Raw genomic sequence first — 18,976 nt, 5'->3', positions numbered from 1 at the left:
TTGAAGAAGACAATAACTTGAAAGAAAAAAAGAGAAAGAGAGAAAGAGAGAGGTCGAATGTACGGCGGCCGTGACGATAAATTGTCGCCTGTTGCTTCACGCACCACTTACGGTGGACGGCGCATTTAATGCACCCGTTACAATTGCTTTCGCCGACAGTTAAAAGGTTAATTCCGTCGTAAGAGCGAATTCATTCGCTACGAGATTCCACGATAAGTTACTTCCAAGAGTTGCCAACTCTTTTCTCCTAATCGTCTTCTCCATGTTTTGTTCTACGTTAAATTCTGTCACTTAAAAAATATTGAATAATGAATGAATAAATGAATGAATCAACGAACGAACGAACGAACGATAAGAAAAGGACATTATTTATATTGAGAAAACATAACTAAAATAAAAATTGATACATGCATAAAAAAAAGGAATAAAATCATAGTGACGAACGATCGCTTAATAATACGTATTAGAAATCTATAGAATATTTCATTTAATCGAATCAATGATATCCTATTATAATATTAATCATAATTATCATGAATATTTTGACGGATATATATATATATATATACGATATATAGAATATTTTTATAGAACATTTACACGAGGAAAGACATAGACGTTCTCGTTGAACTTTCTCAATACGTTCATATCGAAAGGTAGAAAAGAAAGTCCACGAGATTCGACAATCGACGAGGTCAAAGTCATTATCGTGGGAGGAGAGAGATATATGCTTACGCCGTTGGCATAAGCGAAAACGTAATGGCATATTAACAGGCAGAATTAAAAGAAAACGAGAAAAAGGACAAGATAAAGGAAGGAAAAGAAAAATAAGAGAGGGTGAAATAGACGATGGTAGGAAGTGAGAGATTGTTTTTACTTCTAAAAAAATTATCTTTTGTAAAAGGACGAAAAAAAAAGAGAGAGAGAGAGAATAAAAAAAAAAGACATTTTTATAATCCTCTCGTAATACACGTTTATCTGAACAAATCGGTGAGAAGGAGGAAGAGCGAGAGAGAGAGAGAGAAGAGAGAAGGAGAAAGAGAAAGAGAAAGAGAGACGGCCTATTTATGTATCGCTGGGTAGAGATGGAATCCTGAACCCTTCCCATAGTCGTTAACATTGTTTGCTCCTGGAAGAGAGCCGTAGGAATGTGAAAAACCACGCCGGCAAACGGAGTGCAACAGCGCCACCGTCAATAACCTTTCTCTCTCTCTCTCTCTCTCTCTCTTACTCCTCTCCAATCCCTCGGCACTACCTTAGTCGTGAGATACGCCCATTCAAAAGAGAGAGAGAGAAAGAGAGAACCTTGCTATTTCCGAGGTGAATCCTTTCCAAGTCCACGTGGGAATTCGATGTGCCGTAATCTTCTCTTTCTCTCTCTCTCTCTCTCTTCTCTCTCAGCATGAAAAAAAAAGAGAGAAGAAAAATAATCGGTGAAAGGTCGAGCCAGGAAGGTATTCGGAAAAAAGATGCTTCGAATTTGGATTCCTCGAGGGCAGATTCGCGATTCGTGTGGAGAAAGAAGAAGAAGAAGTCAGCACAGTCGAGATGTTTGCCAGTGATGGTGTTGGTGATGATGGTAGCGACGGTGTAGTGGTGTTTGTTAGATTGGTAGTGGTAGTCGATAGTGGGGGGAGGGGAGGGGTGAGAGAGAGGCCCAAGCACTCGTGTGCCCTCGGGAGTCCTCGTGGCTCTTCGTGAGTCGTTTCGTGGACTGCCTGGGGGCCCTACGAGCGTAACACCGGTAGTCACTACGGGAAAAGGGTCGCATGGCGCGAGAAGAGTGCAACCGGGAGTGCTGGGAGGGGAGTAAGAGGAAGAGGAGGGGAGGGGGAAGGAAGGACGGGGAAGGACGGAAAACCCGCATCCTTTCTTCGAGATGCATTGAGAGAAAGAAACGCGTGGGTCTCTTCTAACTCCATCTCTTTCTCGCGTTCACGAGTTTCTTATAAGACGCACACGAACGCACACACCGGTACGCGAGCGTGTACGCGAGTATACACACACATATATGTGTTTATGTACGTATTATTCACACACGGAAAGGAGAGACAGGGATACTTTACCACCACGGGCCACGCACCGCCCTCTTTTCTCTCTTTTCTCCACAGCCTTCTCCACCGGAGCCCGTAGAAGCTTCGTGAGAGGGGCCGGGAGGGCCGTGGGGTGACGCAAAGGGGGATTCAAGCGGACGGGAGACATTCCAATCTCCCGTGGCAAGCAGCCGCACGCTGCTGCTCTTGCTTCTCTCCTTCCTTCGCCCTTTCATTCGCTCTTTCCTTCGGCTCCGTCGAAGGAGTCACCGTCCTAAAGTCGGCCTACGCCGCACGCTTCGATTTTACCTAGAGATATCTTCTTTCTTTCTTTCTTTCTTTCTTCCTTTCTTTCTTTCTCTTTCTTTCTTTCTTTCTTTCTGTGTCGCGACTACGTACACGCAACTATTCCTTCTTTCCTTCCTTCCAAGACTTTATCTGTCGAGACACGCACTGTGCCTTTGATATCTTTGCGAAAATATATTCGCGATAGGGTTGTAACGAGATTTTGTTAAACGTCGCGATCAGAAAAATATAACGTATCCCGTGGGATATTTGAATCCTAATATATTCTATATCGCTTTATCTTCCCACGAGATTATGATGTTACGCGAGTCCAAATATTTCTCCTTTCTATTTATTTTCTCTTTTTCTTTTGCTTCTTCTTTTTGTGAAAAAAATAAACAATACGATCGTCGAACGGTCGTCGAATCATCATGTAAAATGGTAACGAAGGATGATGTCTCGCTGCGGGATGTCGTCAGTCAACTACCCACCCACGTCATCGAAGGAGTCGGTGTAAACAAAATTTGGCCGATGCTCGTCGATGACGATGTCAATGACTTCGACTCGAGTCTCGAACCGTTATGATACGTTCTCTCTCTCTCTCTCTCTCTCTCTCCTCCTGTCGGCAAAGGAGCTCGCACGGACGTACCGTAAGCGCTATTTTCAGCGTGGGTAATGTCAGAGATACATTTCGGTATCTAATGCACTTTCCTCGAGCATGCACGGCTACATTCGCAGAAGCTTTGCCAGAAACCACGCGTCCCGTCGCACTCTACGACCGACTAGACGTTACACCTGCCGGTGAGATTTAAATTAACAGCAGCAGCACGAGCCGGTTCCTATTTCTAGACAGAGACATTCACAAAGTTTCTCTCCCTTCGTTTCACACAGTTTCGTCGTAACTTCGAGAACGAGAACTTTGTTGTAACTGGTCAGTTACGAGGAATATTGTATGAGCTATAAGAAATATCTAGAAAATCTGCTGTTTCTTTCTTTCTTTCTTTTTTTTTTTTGTAGTACTTTGTTGAAAATGTTAAATAGAATTGAACGATAGTCTTCGAACGTGGCTTACTTTTAACAAAAATATCGATAAAACATTAATAGCGATTAGTTATTTAACTCATCGATTATTACAAATCGATTATTTATGTATTATTTTTAACAAATTTTTGTACATAAAAGAAATAGGTATTTGTTGTCCTATTTCTTTTTTTTTTTTTTACTTTACGGCTATAATCTTTTCTGTTTTTTTTTCTCAAATTTTACAAAAAAGAATTGTAAAAACGTTTTGAATGAAATATGTCTCAAAAAAAGAAAAAGAAAAATGAAGAGAAAGAAATGATAACGGGAGAAAACAATCCTTTGCGAAAATTCTTTTTGTAGGGTTAACAAGCAAAAAACTTGGTATTGCAAATTTATTCCTCGTCATTTTGGATTATTCATTGCATTAACGTTTTATATTACATCAAGGATAACGTAGAAACCGATGAATTTGTTTGCAAATTGACGATATGACATCGATTTACATCGATTTATTATAAATAACGAATGGAAAGGATCGAAATGAAAAATAGAAAGAAGAACAAAAAATTATTCGGATGGTCTCGTTCTCCTTGAAAACTCGTAGACTCCTTTCCTGTCGCTGTAATCGCTTTTGAATTTATTCGCGCGTTGAGAATCCAAAAGCTTGTGTAGGTATGTAATATAGATATACGTATATAAAAATATACATGGTGTTTCATCTAATTAAAGAATTTCAAATAGATCGATATATTTTTTGTTACGACAATAACTTATAAAAATACAAATTAAACGTCATTGAGTTTAGATGATCTCAGACGATATTAATTTCGTAGATAATTTTGGATAAGATTTGATCTACGATTTATAATCGTTTCGTGATCAGATATTTCTTTTAGAAGGTGTTCTATATAATTCCAATTAAACATCGATACATTTTAAATAAGACAAAGAACCCTCCTATGTAAACTAATCACAGTTTCAAAAATAATTGAAAACAGAGAAAAATCGTTCAATAAACGTATCGAAAAACATATTAAATTTCGCAGATTAAATCCGTCTTTTTTATAAAGTACAACATAGCGATAAGAGAGAAATATATTATTGAAAACATATTTGATAATAATATGGATGGTTTCTCTAGATGAAATAATCATTTTGTCTTCTTTTTTTCTCTTAGATCTTTCCATAAAATCGTTTAGATCCTGAAATTTCTTTTCCAAATATTTTTCTTTCTTATCCCTTCTTTTTTCTTTCCAAATTTTCTTCTGTATATCATCGAAAGAGAAGATATTTCAAGTGCTCGAGTTAGGTGAAACACCCTATATATGTATGTATAGGCGGAGGTGGGCAAAAATAAATGACAATTAAGATTCCTCTCGCATCTCGAGGGTCCGTCGTTGAACGAGGAGGGGTGCGTGCGAGACTAGAAGGAAGCAACGAACGACTCTTCCGAAATACTTTCGTCGGATCCAAGCCAGACATTCTCTAGCCGCATGGCACGAAATCCAAAGAATTCTTGGCTTGCAAATATTTTCGACTTGGGGCTTGTCTCTCTCTCTCTCTCTCTCTCTCTTTCTCTCTCTTCTATCTTTATCTCTTTCTCTCTTTCTCTTACAATCCGAACGAAGACTTTGTCCCTACCGACTCGCGACTTTTCCCAAATTCTCAGCTTCAACGGTCGGTGTGTTTTTTCGACTAAACCGCCGAATTCCTTGATGTCTCGAATTCTTTCGGCAAAATTCCGTTTCCGATTAATTGCGCGTAACTTGACGAATCTTGTTATGAACAACAGATGGAACGATCATTCCCCTCTTCGGACCCCGTTCTTTCTTTCCGTTTCGAATAAACTTCCAATACGAGTATGTATGTAGTGGTAGTATTCGAGGATAGAATTACAATTAGTCGAAGCTTTAATTAAATTGATTTAATTATCGGTACGATGTCTGTATAGTACTTTTTAATGTCTTCGCGGATTGAATATTTAATCTCGTTTCGTTTGCCTCATTCCCGGAGAAATGCAGAGAGAAAAATTTCATTATTTACTTTTCAGTCAGAACGATGTTAGTTATTATATTATATCTATGTATCCCTCCGAAATAACGATACGTTTGAATAAAGAAATTCGTTCTCTGAACTCGTAACTTGAAATGAAAGAACGCAACTGCCAAGGTCATTATGACGTCTTCGCAAAACCAATTCTAAACTTTCGAAATTCCTTGGAATCGGGATTACGTCAGCTTATTCTCACGTGTCGCAAGATGAAATGCGTTTGATGCGAGGAAACGACTGCAATGCCGACAACCGCGACAATACAACGAAAAAGATCTAAATAGATCCTCGACAAAACTTCGATGACGTTTTTCGTACAAGCGTGCATGCATTTGTGTACTTTGAAATAAATAGAGAAATAATGAATTGGAGAACGAATGAAATCAAATCAAATAAAACGAAATAAAATGAAATAAAGATAATGATATAAAGAACGAAAGAAAGAAAGAAAGAAAGAAAGAAAGAGAAAGAAAGAAATGAAACATCGAGGAAACATCGGCCGATCGAGAATTCCTCGTTTATCATTCGAGTAAGTTGGTAGCGATAAATCACTAGTCGAGTCACGTTGGTCGACCCTCGACATTGTGACCGAAACAATAAAATTTCACGTCGAGCGTCAGCGCGACAATGAACCGTTAAGGGTTAAGAGATCACGAAAGATTTTCGTTCTCCCCTCGAAGAAGCGGCAAGTTCACGAACCATGCGCATTCCGTACGGAGTGCACCGTAAATCCTACGCGATAAGACGAAGAGAGAGAGAGAGAGAGAGAAAAGAGAGATTGAATTACTAGAGACGTTCGATCGTTTGGAACGAAAAAGAAATTATATTCTATATTATATCATTAGAACTCAATATTCATTCCTCATAACGGAGAATCATCCGTCTAATTACATTTTTATTTGCAAATATTCTGTCCATAAAAATACTCCTTTGTACATAAATTTTAACGACACGACAACAACGACATAGACGACGACGACGACGACGACGACTATGCAAACTGTACAAAAATGATTCACTGAACGAGATACCAACGGTACATCGGAAATATTGATCAATCTGTATGATGATATAAAAAATCAAAGCATAACTTTACATATACGATCCGATTTTAAAATAGCCGCATCGTCGTGCACTTCTATGATATCGATCGGAACGTTCGATTGTAACGAGTAGAAAATGCAATAAATGAAATACGTATGTATACACGTACAGGCATACAATCGATATGCAAAGCAAAAATAAAAAGAAATAAAAAAAAAGAAACGAAAAGATAATCGGATAACGAAAATGAAAGATCGAACGGACGTAACGTCGTGACGACTGATAGAAATATAGCGGCATAGAATGTATAGAAAGAGAATGGAAAAAGAAATAAAAGGAGATGAAAGCGAAGAAAAAAAAGAAGCAGAAGAAGAAGAAGAAGAGGAAGAGGAAAATAATAAAAAGAAAAAGAAAGGAAGAAGAAGAAGAAGAAGAAGAGAGGTGGGGTATATTACGTGGACTCGGTAGAATGACATTGGTTCCATGGATGAGGTGCCACTAGCTTTAAGTCGTGGGTTATCTATCTAGCTCTTGAAGAACGACGAAGACAGAGAGATAGAAAAAAAAGAGAAAGAGAGAGAGAGAGAGAGAGTTGAAGGAGGGTCGAAAGGTGGAAAGGGAAGGGGTAGAGAGGAGGGAAGGGCCATTTGCATCGGAATGCAAGAGTGGAGTGAGCGCGTTGCGCTCGCGAGAACGCGTGCACGCAGAAGAGACCCGAGAGCGGATGCAATAAGTGCAAGTGAGACCCAACGATCGACGTTACGATGGTAGAAAGAAGGACAGGGATACCCTACACGCTCCCTTACTACTACCTCTTCCAGTCATTACTCGAAGATCGAATCGAGATCTTTGGTCTTTTTTTTTTTCTTTTTCTCGTTTCTCTCTCTCTCTCTCTCTCTCTCTTTCTATCTATCTATTTTTTTTTCTCCTGACGGTGCAGTTTGCCCTCACGAAGAACGCTCGCAGCTGTCGACGAAACGTCTCCTCCGACTTGCAACGTCTCTCGAAATGTAAAGGCGCGCGCCAAAGTCGATCTCGAAAATCGACGATGACATCATGCGAGCAGTATTTCGCCCGAAATAAATATACCGTACATTGGCATACCTTCTCTCTCTTTCTCTCTCTCTCTCTCTTTCTCTATCTATCTATCTATCTATCTATCTATCTATCTATCTATCTATCTATCTATCTATCTATCTATGTATCTATCTCCCGAAAAATTATTTTTCTTCCTTTTTCTTGTTCTCTCTCTTTTTTAGTTAGAAAGAAAGAAAGAGAGACCTCGACTAATCGGAATTCTCGAAGTAATCTATCTCGACTATCTTTCATCCAGTTTTCAATCGTGATAAAATAGGAATTTCAAAGATCTCGGATATTTACGCTCTTTCGTATAAGAGTTATTACATCAACGTTAGTCAATTAGCCAATTATCCATTAGATCTGAATATCATTCGGAGCAGCGATTATGTGATGTAACGAAGCTTTATGAATATTCACCTATGGAAGATTTAATTTTCAAGGATACTATGTATATATGTGTATATATATATATATATATAAATGATAATTAAAATGAATACGTTAACTGGAACAAAAAATTCTTTACCTAATGCATCATTTTAATTGTTAATGTTAAACAAAATGTTATTACAAAAGAATCGCTATTATTACGACGTCAGGTATAGAAATGAAGCATTGTTAATTGTAGAGAACTTCTATCATCCGGTCGAGCCGACTATTGTTACTATTATTATGTAAACGAGTATTATCCGATGGAATATATAAAAAACTAATCGTTGCTTAAGGAAGCAACGAGACAGTTTTTTCATGATCTATCCAATATCGATGAATCAATATGATCGTTCATGAAAAAATCTAAAGAAAAAACAAATTCGTATAAAAAGGAAAATAGGAATAATACTTACATATCCAATCGATAAAATCGATCGATAAACTTCCTTTTTTTTCTTTTCTTTTTTTTTTTTAGAGAACGACGAATAAAAGATATTGGAGAAAAATCGGAAAGGAAAAGAAAAAGAAAAAGAAAAAGGAATAATAGTCAAATAGAAACATAATAACTAAAACGAGAGATTAATGAAGAGAAAAAAGAATTTATAAATAAATAAATTGTGCAATAGGAATATTTGTAAAAACGAGGGAAAATAAATGTTCCTATAAGATATACGATAAAATTAATTTCGATTGATTCCGTAAGATGTTATTACGGTTCGTTTAAATAAGACTAAGGGCGTCCTATTTCGTTTCGTTTTAATTTCGTTGAAAATATATTAACGCATCGGCAAGATCCCATCGGTAATGGGGTGACGGGGATAAGCAAGAACGATTTAATCTCGGTTAGGGATAATCGTCCCAACCGGTGTTGTATGAGAGTATACGAGGGTGCACCGAGTGACCGGAAGTAACATGATTTCTCACGGAATGACTTCCTGTCTACGCGGCTCCCACCGTCTCCCATTTAAAAGTCCACACGACCCCTCTTTCCTCTAAATAAATTCATGCTGCGTAAGGTTCATCGGCATCGAGATCAAGAGGCAAATCCATAAACGCATTGTCAGCACATCCTGAACGAGCACGATGCTTCGTAATTTTTTCATTTTCTTTCTTTTTCCTTTTCGATCACATTCTTTTTATTCTCACTTTTCTATCTTTCCTGTTCTCCTTGTTTCCAAAACTCAATACAGTTCTCAAAATAAATATTTTCACACAAGTCGAGAAGAATAATTTTTCGATCGATCGAACAAAAAGAACAGGAAAAATTCTAAAAGAACAAAAAAAGAAAGAAAGAAAGAAAGAAAGAAAGAAAGAAAGAAAAAAGGAGAGAGAGAATCAAAGAATTTGAAAAACTCACCTCGAGAACGTCCTGCGCTGTTTGTAGGTATTCTCGTAGCATGGCCTCTTGAATTGCCCGCCATTCCTGCCGCGGATCCTCGAGTTGAGTTGTTTCTGAAATTAATCAAGGAGAAAGAGGAATGTCAGACGAATCAGACGGATCGACGAAATTGAAACTATTTGAAAATCGAGTTTAAAACTTACGATTGACATGATTGATGTAGTAAGCACCCACGTGTTTGTCATAGGCCTCTTCCCAGCCAAGAGGGAGCTCGTTTCCGATACAATCGGCGAATGTTTGCGGCTTTGTAAATCTGGAAGAAAAAAAAAGAAAAAGAGAAGAAATAGAGAGCAGCCCTTTGAAAAGAAAAAAAAAGGAAAAGAATTTCTTTCTCTCTCTCTCTCTCTCTCTCTCTCTCTCTCTCTGTTTGTCTCGCTCGCTCACTCACTGTCCTTCCTAATTCATCGAAGGAAGGATAAGATCCAAAATTAATAAAGAAACTAAAATCGATAGATTGGACAGTCCACAAATAAAAAATATCTTTTCTTCTTCTCACAATAGGCTGTAAAAAGCATCGACCACGTTCCCTTCCTTGGGTATATACGGAGGTAATCATATCCGACCTTGCCCGACCTTCCAAGTTATGAACGAAAAGGAAAAAGAAAAGAAAAAAAAAGAAAAAAGAAAAAAGAAAGAATGAAAAGAAGACACGGAATTCCTCTTCGTCTACCCGTCACGTGTTTCATCCTAATTTTATTCTCCCGAGAGCGTGCTCTCAAAGAAGAAAGAGAGAGAGAGAGAGAGAGAGACATAATTTAACTGACAATGAGACATAAATACCTATTTAACCCGTACGCTGTAGATCAATCCAAAATAAATAAAAAGAAAAAGAGAGAAAAATAAGAAAGGCAGGAAGGGAAAGAGAAAATGGAAAAATATCGAACGATTAGAAGTACAAGTGAATACAAAAAATTAGGGAAGCCAACAACGATGTTTTTTTTGACCTTAACATATGTTGTCAAGGTCACTGTCCTGAGTACCAATCGAAAGATCTTAGTCGTAGTTCGTTGTTCGGTAAAAAAAAAAAGTTATCGAAAAAATGTTCACGAATTTTGTGTTATATTCAGAAACAATATAAATACATACACACGTTTTATAAAATATCTTATTAACAGATTCATTTCTTTTTTATGTGTAATAAATCGTAAGCATGGGCGGAGGTTATGGCTGGGTTACGTTCCGAAGAAAAATTTTTCCTCGGAACTCGACTATTTCTTAAAATAATTTTTCGAAGATCATATATACGTGATATATTTTCTCGGATATTAAATGGTAACATTTTCGAAGAACTATCCCGAAGCATATTTCACATTTAGAAGATGGGTTGGGTAAAGTTAATTTTTTCGGGCTAAGGATGCCCCGCCCACGAGTTCGATTTACTACACATAAAAAAGTGAATTAGCTAACGATACATCTTATAAAACATAAACGATTACTGAGAATTAGACAAAATTCGTGAAAGTATTTTTGTTAATAACTTTTCGTCAAACAACGAGCGACGGCTAAGAACTTTCGATAGTTACTCAGAAGAACGACCTTGACAACATATGTCAAGGTCAAGGTCATTGGAGAACTGGTTCCCCTAATCTAGTTTTATCCAAAAAAAGAAATTAGCTCCCTCTTTCGTAACAACGACGCGTGTATTTCTTCTACATAGATTAGAAAGATAATCCTTCTGAAAATTTCTATTTGAAAGTAGATTCAAATAATAAATAAGTATTAAATAATCAAAAGTAATGAATAGAATAATCAAAAGATAAATATTAAAATAATCGAAAGTAAAAACGTCAAAGAACGTATTGGAAAGAATCACGCCCTTCGTTGGAATTTCGTTGTTCTTATTATTATTACCTACGTCAATATAACAATACTTTATTTATTTAACAATGAACATATAAATTTGACGAAATGTATTTCATTAAAGTATAAGTCAAATATCTCGAAACGAAGGAAGAAGACGATGCTTTATCGCGTTCGTATATAGATGTCCTACGTGTGTGCGTTCGCGCGTACGTGATCGCGTGCTTGCGTATACATATGCGTGTATGTATGTATGTATGTATATATGTATATGTGCATATAGATAGACGAGGATGTGTCAAAGCTCACGGACGAATATGTTCGCACGCGCACGCGTATAAAAAGTATAGACGCGTGAATCGCGCGCGTGCGCACGGAAGATTCGCCGATGCTACAGGATGCGTTTTGGAATGCACCGCCTCTTCACCCCCCTCCTCCTCTTCCTCCTTACCTCCCCCACTACCATACGCGTTACCTGCACGCCGGATGGGCTCCTCGGTTTCCGGAAGCACTCGCACATACACACACTCTTGTTCTTGTGCATCGATATACGTGTATTTGCGAACGTATGTGCCAACGGGCGCACCTACGTGTATGTATGTGTTTATGGAGGTATGGAGATATGTATGTATGTATTGTTTGTATGTATGTATTGTTTATATGTATGTATGTATGTTTGTATGTATGTGATAGAAAGAAAGAAAGAGATAGGTAAAACTGACGATACCGATCGCGCGCCTCGCATATGGTATGTTCCCTCAGGCGGTAGGGTTCTTAGCCCCCTTTTACCTTTACCTTTTACCTACCTACGAACTTCTCAAAGATTCTTACAATTTTTCACACTGTAACCGGCCCGAAATTCCAAAGAGAATTCCACCATAGAGAATTCGCTGCCTTTGCGATAAGACCAATGTCCATCGATTTATTTCCGAATATTAACTCGCGATAATTATTTTCAATTCGTATCTAATGAGAGAGAAAGAGAAAGATATGGAGGTAGATATATGTGTGTGTGTGTGTGGAGAGAGAGAGAGAGAGAAGGAGAGAAAGAATTTGTAAGTTATTTATTTCAACTCTTACCAATGACCGACAGAAAATAAATACATATATATTATGTGCGATAAAATAGAGGAAATATTATGAAGGAAATATAATTAGGAATGTTAATGATTTAAATAATTATTGTGTTATTTGTTCATATTCCGAGAAAGAGAGAAAGAGAGAGAGAGAGAGAGAAATAAATGAACTTTTATTTTATAAACTCTTCAATTTAAATAAGTGCGAATAATATAGAATGATTAAATGAAGTCAATTAAATAATAAGAATGAAGTAACAAGGTAATAAGAGAGAACTTTATATATATATATATATATAGATATGATAAAGTTCTTGTAATGATAAAAGTACTTGTAACGATACTAATCGTATAAATGATATAATAAAAGAATTTTAATTCTGACGGTAATAAAATGAAGAAATTATGGGAATGAAACGGATGCTAACGTAACGTAGCAAAGATCGATTCCATCTTTCATTTACGAATGTTGGAACGTTTTAATAGAGAGTAATCTTTGACAGCTACGTCAGTAGATTACGTTGTCGTTTAAATTATACGCTTCCATTTGTCAGTGTGTAATTAATAGATACATAGATGAAAACAATTAATTAGATCGTCCTTAATTATGTAACGACTACTATTACTGCATGCGTACGTACATATGTGTACGTGCATATACAAACGCACACATTAAGCGTATATTTAATTTTCAGTAAAACATATACATTGTATATTCGTGGAATCAAAAAAGACAAAAAAGAAATAAAACGAAAAGAAAGAAAAATTAAGGATTGCTCAACCGACACGAAAAATATCGCTGCTCCAACTAATCGAGTAAGATAAATTTAATTTTCTTTGACGGCATATTATTTTGAAATCGGCACATTCATATATAAATAAATATTCGTTTTATTTTGTTCGTTCGTCAGACAAAAATTAATTGCTAGCTGATATCCAAAGATTAATGTTTCGAACTATAAATTTCACATTACGTAATATTATTTTAGAGATAACAAAAAAATTGTTTATGCAAAAAATGAATTTATACCCTCGATTAAAACTTTGATATCTATTCGATAACATAAATAACAATAACAGAAATAACAAAAAATTGTTTATGCAAAATTAATTTTTATGCTCGATTAAAACTCCGATATCTGTTCGATAACATATCAATTCTTCTGAACAACTGAATGCTTATTATTACGTCACATAGAGAAAAAATATTAAGGAAATATAATGCGAATTGTGTATCGACGTAACGAAGAATATCTACGTGACGTAATAATAAACATATAATGATACAGATAGATCGCTATAAAATAAGGACAAGTTTTATTACTGCTATGATCCATGTGAATATAATTACACGTATACTCATACGTGTGCATAGCTTCAGAAGGTAAAGAAAAAACGTGACCTTTGAAACAACGACGGTATTGTTGCATAGAACTCGAGAGAGAACTCGAGGCTCAGGGACAACAATTTTCAATTCCATTCTTGCTACGTGAATCACGATTCTAGTAGCGTGCCCTTGGCCTTACAGTTTCTGCCCTACTACTGTTACAACAAGGTGCGACAGAATGCGTAAATGTATGTCCATGTACACGTGTGTATGTTCGTGGACATACATTTACGTGGATAAAACATACACGTGTGTGTGAGAGTGCGTATGTGTGTGTGCGAGTGTATATAAATCTTCAAATAAAGGACACAGTGAAACAGAGCCGTAGGCGGAGGGAGGAATCAAATGGTGAATCGACGCTAAGTCAACGCGACGCTGATATGCCAAGGTTGTTAAAACGACTTAGCGAATTCACAACTCGACTCAACGAACATAAAAACATACGTGTAAATAATATGTATGTACGTAAATTTAAATGCCTTTCAAAATTATTCATATTTTTCATTATGTTGACAAGTAATTGTTTCTTTATGCTCGGTGCATTCTGTTTTTCCTGTATAGATATTATAATACGAGTCGTTCCTAAACCGAATTTATTAACTCCGTCGAAGAATAGACGATATTGATATACTTGTAAATAATATTTTTTTACAATTCTCGATTTAAAATATATATATATATATATGTATGTATTAATAAGAATGTCTAGGATTACATTTAATCTTATAAATTAACGAAAATATTAGAAACTGCAGATTTAAAAGATAATAACAAATTTGAGATTTACAAGATTTATTTTATATCGTCAACTTGGAAGATTGTACGATTGAAAACTATTAACAAAAATATTAATAATTCTGAGATATTATTATTTGAGTAAAAGAGAGCTCATTTTATTTCTTGACTAATAATGTTTCTGTTAAATCAGGTTCAATAATAAGTTAAATGATTTGATATTAAACAAATAATTATATTAACGTATTAAAATTGATTTAGTTGTAAGAAGTAAGAAAGAAAGAAAGAAAAAAAGGAAAACCATTCAAAATAATTTCTAATGCTAGACGAAATAAAAAATGTAAATTAGGAATGGTAAAAGAATTATTTCAATATTCTGTCGTTCTATGGAATGGAAAATGTGTAAACCCATGTCTCTACAGAAACTATTTCGCTATTGACTCGCCACAGTGGAATTTGACGGTGGAAGGAAATAAACAAACGTTCCGCTTGATTTCCTTTGCACTGAAATTCCACGTAGGTTTCGTCATACACGCCTTCGGTGTTCCTTCCTCCTCCGTCGTTTCGTTCGTTTCTTCGCATATCTTTTATCAGGAATGCAATAAAAGAAAAAAAGAAAAAAAAGAAGAAAGAAAAAATAAAAAAAAAAAAAGAAAGACATAACTAAGAAATTTTAGTCTTCTATACGTTCCTCCTATCTCTATACACATTCATACCCTCGAATATTTTCGCGATGATTACGATGTAAAGTCTAGCCGATGTCTATACATATACATACGACAAACACACAAATGTGACGTTTATCGAAGAGACACATTCTTTTATCTTTAATACGTCGTAGCACTCCAAACCTTTTCGGACATTTTTCTCTTTCTTTCTCCTTATTTTTTTTTCTTTTTTAATCTTTGATCTGTACACTTCATCGTGATACATTTTATAACGTTATTTTTAACAATTGCGTAGAAAAGAAATTCAATTCGGTCGATAAGAAAGTCTTTAAAATTAAATATTATTTCGACTTCGCGGTGAAAAATTTTAATCGATAAATCGTTTATAATCAAGTACAATTATTATTTATTGCCGGATTCGATTTAAAAATTATCTTAATGACTTTTTTTCAGAATTCGTTAAAGATTATTAATCAATTCGATTAAGGTGTGTACGTCTATCTATGTTTGCATGCACGGACGCAATTTAAAACGAAGATATTCAATTAATGCGGAAGGAACGCGGACAACGTATCGTAAAAGACTGAGTCATATGAGAGACGATGGGTTTTCTTTCGTTATTGACAATATGTGTAATTTCATTTCGACTCAGACTTTATATTCCGCGTTTGACATATTCTCTTCCACAAAAACGGTTCGAACGTTTATCGCATCAAGCTACTTGTCTTTAGATACGTGAATCATTTTCTTATTTACAATGGTTATAGGTTTATCTATCTATTTTTATCATATCTCGAGAATGAATTCGTTTCAATCATAACGATAACGATCGGTGAAATTATCATTTCCGAGTTTAACCGATACAAAGGATACAACCTACTTTCATTAATACATTTGCCTATTATTGAAAAATATATTGAAAGACAAAAATTCTTGTATAACCAAATACTTTATAATCATTTATAACCAACAATATATATACTTATATTCTTGTAGATCATTTTTATATCCCCTGAAACCACAACGATTTCAAATTGAAATAATTATATAATTTTTCATTATAACATCAAATTTCTTTACTGCATAGAAAATTATTCAAAATCGGAGATTACCACGAACTAGTTGATACATAAAATATTTCTCTCTCTTTTTCTCGAACTCAAATCAAATTACGATATCGATATAGACGGAAAAAAAAGTGTGAGAATTTTAACGATCTAACGAGCTTCTGCTTGGTTCTCACAGACATAAGATACACGATATATCGATTACATCTAAAAGAAAAAAAATATTCGTATAGAAGAATCTTGTTTCACAATTTTGATCTATATGTACATATATATATATATATAATTTTTTTCTTGATTTTACACGGGAGTAAACAACTGTCTCGGTCGTGTATTTTCACAATCGAATGAATATCGTTTATAAGTATTATCGAACAATGAACGTCGCCGCAGGAATGAAATCCAAGCGCAATTATAAATAATTACGATGGTAGTAGACGTACAATCGCTCGTGACTTGGATCGCGATCTCTTTAGAATGACGCCGGCGGTCTCCTACGAAACAATAGCACGACTCTCGAGAGGGCCGACGAGGAATGCGCTGATTTCACTCCGTGATCTTACGCACGCTGCTGAGTCTTTTTTTTTTCAACGAGGTATTTTTCACTAGATGCTCGAGAGAAGAGAGAACAGTTTCGTTAAAATACCATCTCTCTTTCTCATTCTCTCTCATTTGTTAACATCGAAAATTTATTTCATTCATTGTGACAAAGTATTTAACTCGTTAAAAATTTGTTTATTAACTTTTTATAAACCTTCCTTCTTTAACTTTATAATGCATGATTCTTTTCTTATTTTACATACTTTGTAGTCATATAGTCATAATTATTGAAGCAGAGAATTATCGTAAATTTATTTTTTTCTATTCAACAATAAAATATTTTGTCAAACAGTAATACGATCGTTATTCAGAATTCCATTCATTTCTTTCGATTTGTAATGAAATAGCTATGATAGATATTACTTGTTCGTAAAGAAACGAAATTATTGAAAATTTCTTGTAGACATTAAATATCGAGAAATTACGTTCGATCCAACTGCAAGCTGAATCGAAAAACAATAAGGAGGAAGAAGATATTACGTTACGGGAACGATCGTGTCGTTCTCGAACGTTTACGAAAGAACGCCTACAGAGGCGATTTCGTGAATGTCGCAAAAGAGCTAAATAGCGATGGAAAGTGCCGAGCCAAGTTTCGCGTTAAGGAGAGATTCAAATTATTACCTTTCGCAAAAGGTACGAGTTATGTACGTGGGTTCGTAACGTTCTTCCCGTCTCCTCCACCTTCTCCTCCTCTTTCTTTCTTTTATTCTAACTATCAGTCCCGATTATGGAGAATAGTTTATCGTTACGACGTTCGTCGTCATTTCGAAAGAATTCGAACTTACGTTCTCATTTTTTTCGCTTTTGCGATCGAACTCTTAAGAGGACTATGCAGTGAATTAATGATATCAGAGATCTTAAAGATAGTCAAGTTTCAATTTGGCACAACACCCCCTTCATTTTCTTTCGAATGATTTCAATAACTGACCCGCCCAACATTAAAGTCAAGATACGAAGAAAATTTATGAATTTATAAATTTTCATTTGTTTAACCTTATACATTTTTCAAACATGTAAACAATGAAATATTGCAAGATGTAACGTTTAATATGTATACATAATATAATCGCGTATAAAATAAAATGTTGCTCCTTCCTGTTGACAAACAGAAATATAAGATTTTATATTATATAATATAAAAAAAAAAAAAAAAAAAAGAAAAGAAAAAGATTGACTTCCGAATAACTCGATCGTTTATTGCGAAAAAAGAAAATAATGCATTCTCTATGAAAAGTTAGCGACGAAACGTTCTTTTACGAAGATTACAATAAGACAAGAAAAAAAGAAGAAGAAGAAATAAAAACGAAGGAAAAAAGAAAAGAATTTGTAATCTCTCGTGTATGATATTTCTCGAAAGAAAGTTCTAAGAGGAATGCAATGGTGAACGCAAAAATCAACGTACACGTTCAAGAGGTATCGTACGCGCGTTTGTTCATCGATTTTCTACTTGTCAGAGGAGGTTATTACATAATCTTCTCGAGGGCTTCCCCCTCCAATCAGTCTTTTCTCCGAACGGCTTCGTAACATAGATGCTGTGCTACTACTACTACTATTACTATTACTACACTATTACTACTACTATCACTACCACTACTACTATTACTACACTATTACCACCACTATTGCTACTACTACTACTACTACTACTACTATTATTGGCAATGAAAATAAACAATCGTCGAGGAGGAAGCCTCGAAAGAAATAAGAAATGCAATTTCATCGATCCACGTGGACAACAACAGCATAATTCGATCCATACCTAGATTACGAAATCATTATGTTGCACATGTAACGTTAACGCATAGCTGTATTCACGATGAAGAACGACGTATTACTTCGATATCGATACGTATTTCTAACAAAATTACCTTTCACATTAGTTCTACACCATAAAGAAAAAAAAAGCTCGATAATTAGCTCGGGAAAACTTGACAAGGAATTTGTCTTTCCCTGATTTGTCGATCATTGAATGTTTCTATCGAGAAAGTTTAGAGACAGCGAGAATAACGAAAATAAAGAAAATATACAGTCCCTTCGTTTATCCTTTGAAAGAATCGACGGAAACAAAAAATAAAGAAAGAAAGAGAGAGGAGAAGAAAAGATTCGATAGAAAAAAAAATACGAGGAAATAGAAAGTAAGACTCGATCGAGAGTCTTTTAAAATATACTAACGTAGGCATCCGTGCGAATAATCATGAGGTTTGTAAGGGAAGAAGCTTGACGTACGGTGTTACGTGTAAATAAATTCGAGAACGCTGGGGGCTGGATTTTTATCTTATAGAGAGCACTAAGAGAGAG

At 35.5% G+C, this 18,976-nt stretch overlaps 1 protein-coding gene across 1 annotated transcript in view; it reads right to left on the bottom strand.

Annotated features, from left to right (window-relative positions):
* LOC127062998 (protein kibra) overlaps positions 1–18,976 on the bottom strand; it is a 53,591-nt gene that overhangs the window by 22,896 nt on the left and 11,719 nt on the right. Inside the window, exons 2-3 of the mRNA XM_050992104.1 lie at positions 9,489–9,598; positions 9,304–9,398 (exon numbers count right to left, since the gene is read on the bottom strand). Of these exons, the coding sequence (XP_050848061.1) occupies positions 9,304–9,398; positions 9,489–9,598 (205 nt within the window). The remainder of the gene's footprint in view (positions 1–9,303; positions 9,399–9,488; positions 9,599–18,976) is intronic.

Source organism: Vespula vulgaris, chromosome 4 (genome assembly GCF_905475345.1).
Source record: "Vespula vulgaris chromosome 4, iyVesVulg1.1, whole genome shotgun sequence".
Lineage (NCBI taxonomy): Eukaryota > Metazoa > Arthropoda > Insecta > Hymenoptera > Vespidae > Vespula > Vespula vulgaris.
The sequence above is the reverse complement of the archived record's forward strand: the minus strand, read 5'-3'. Positions and strand labels throughout refer to the sequence as shown.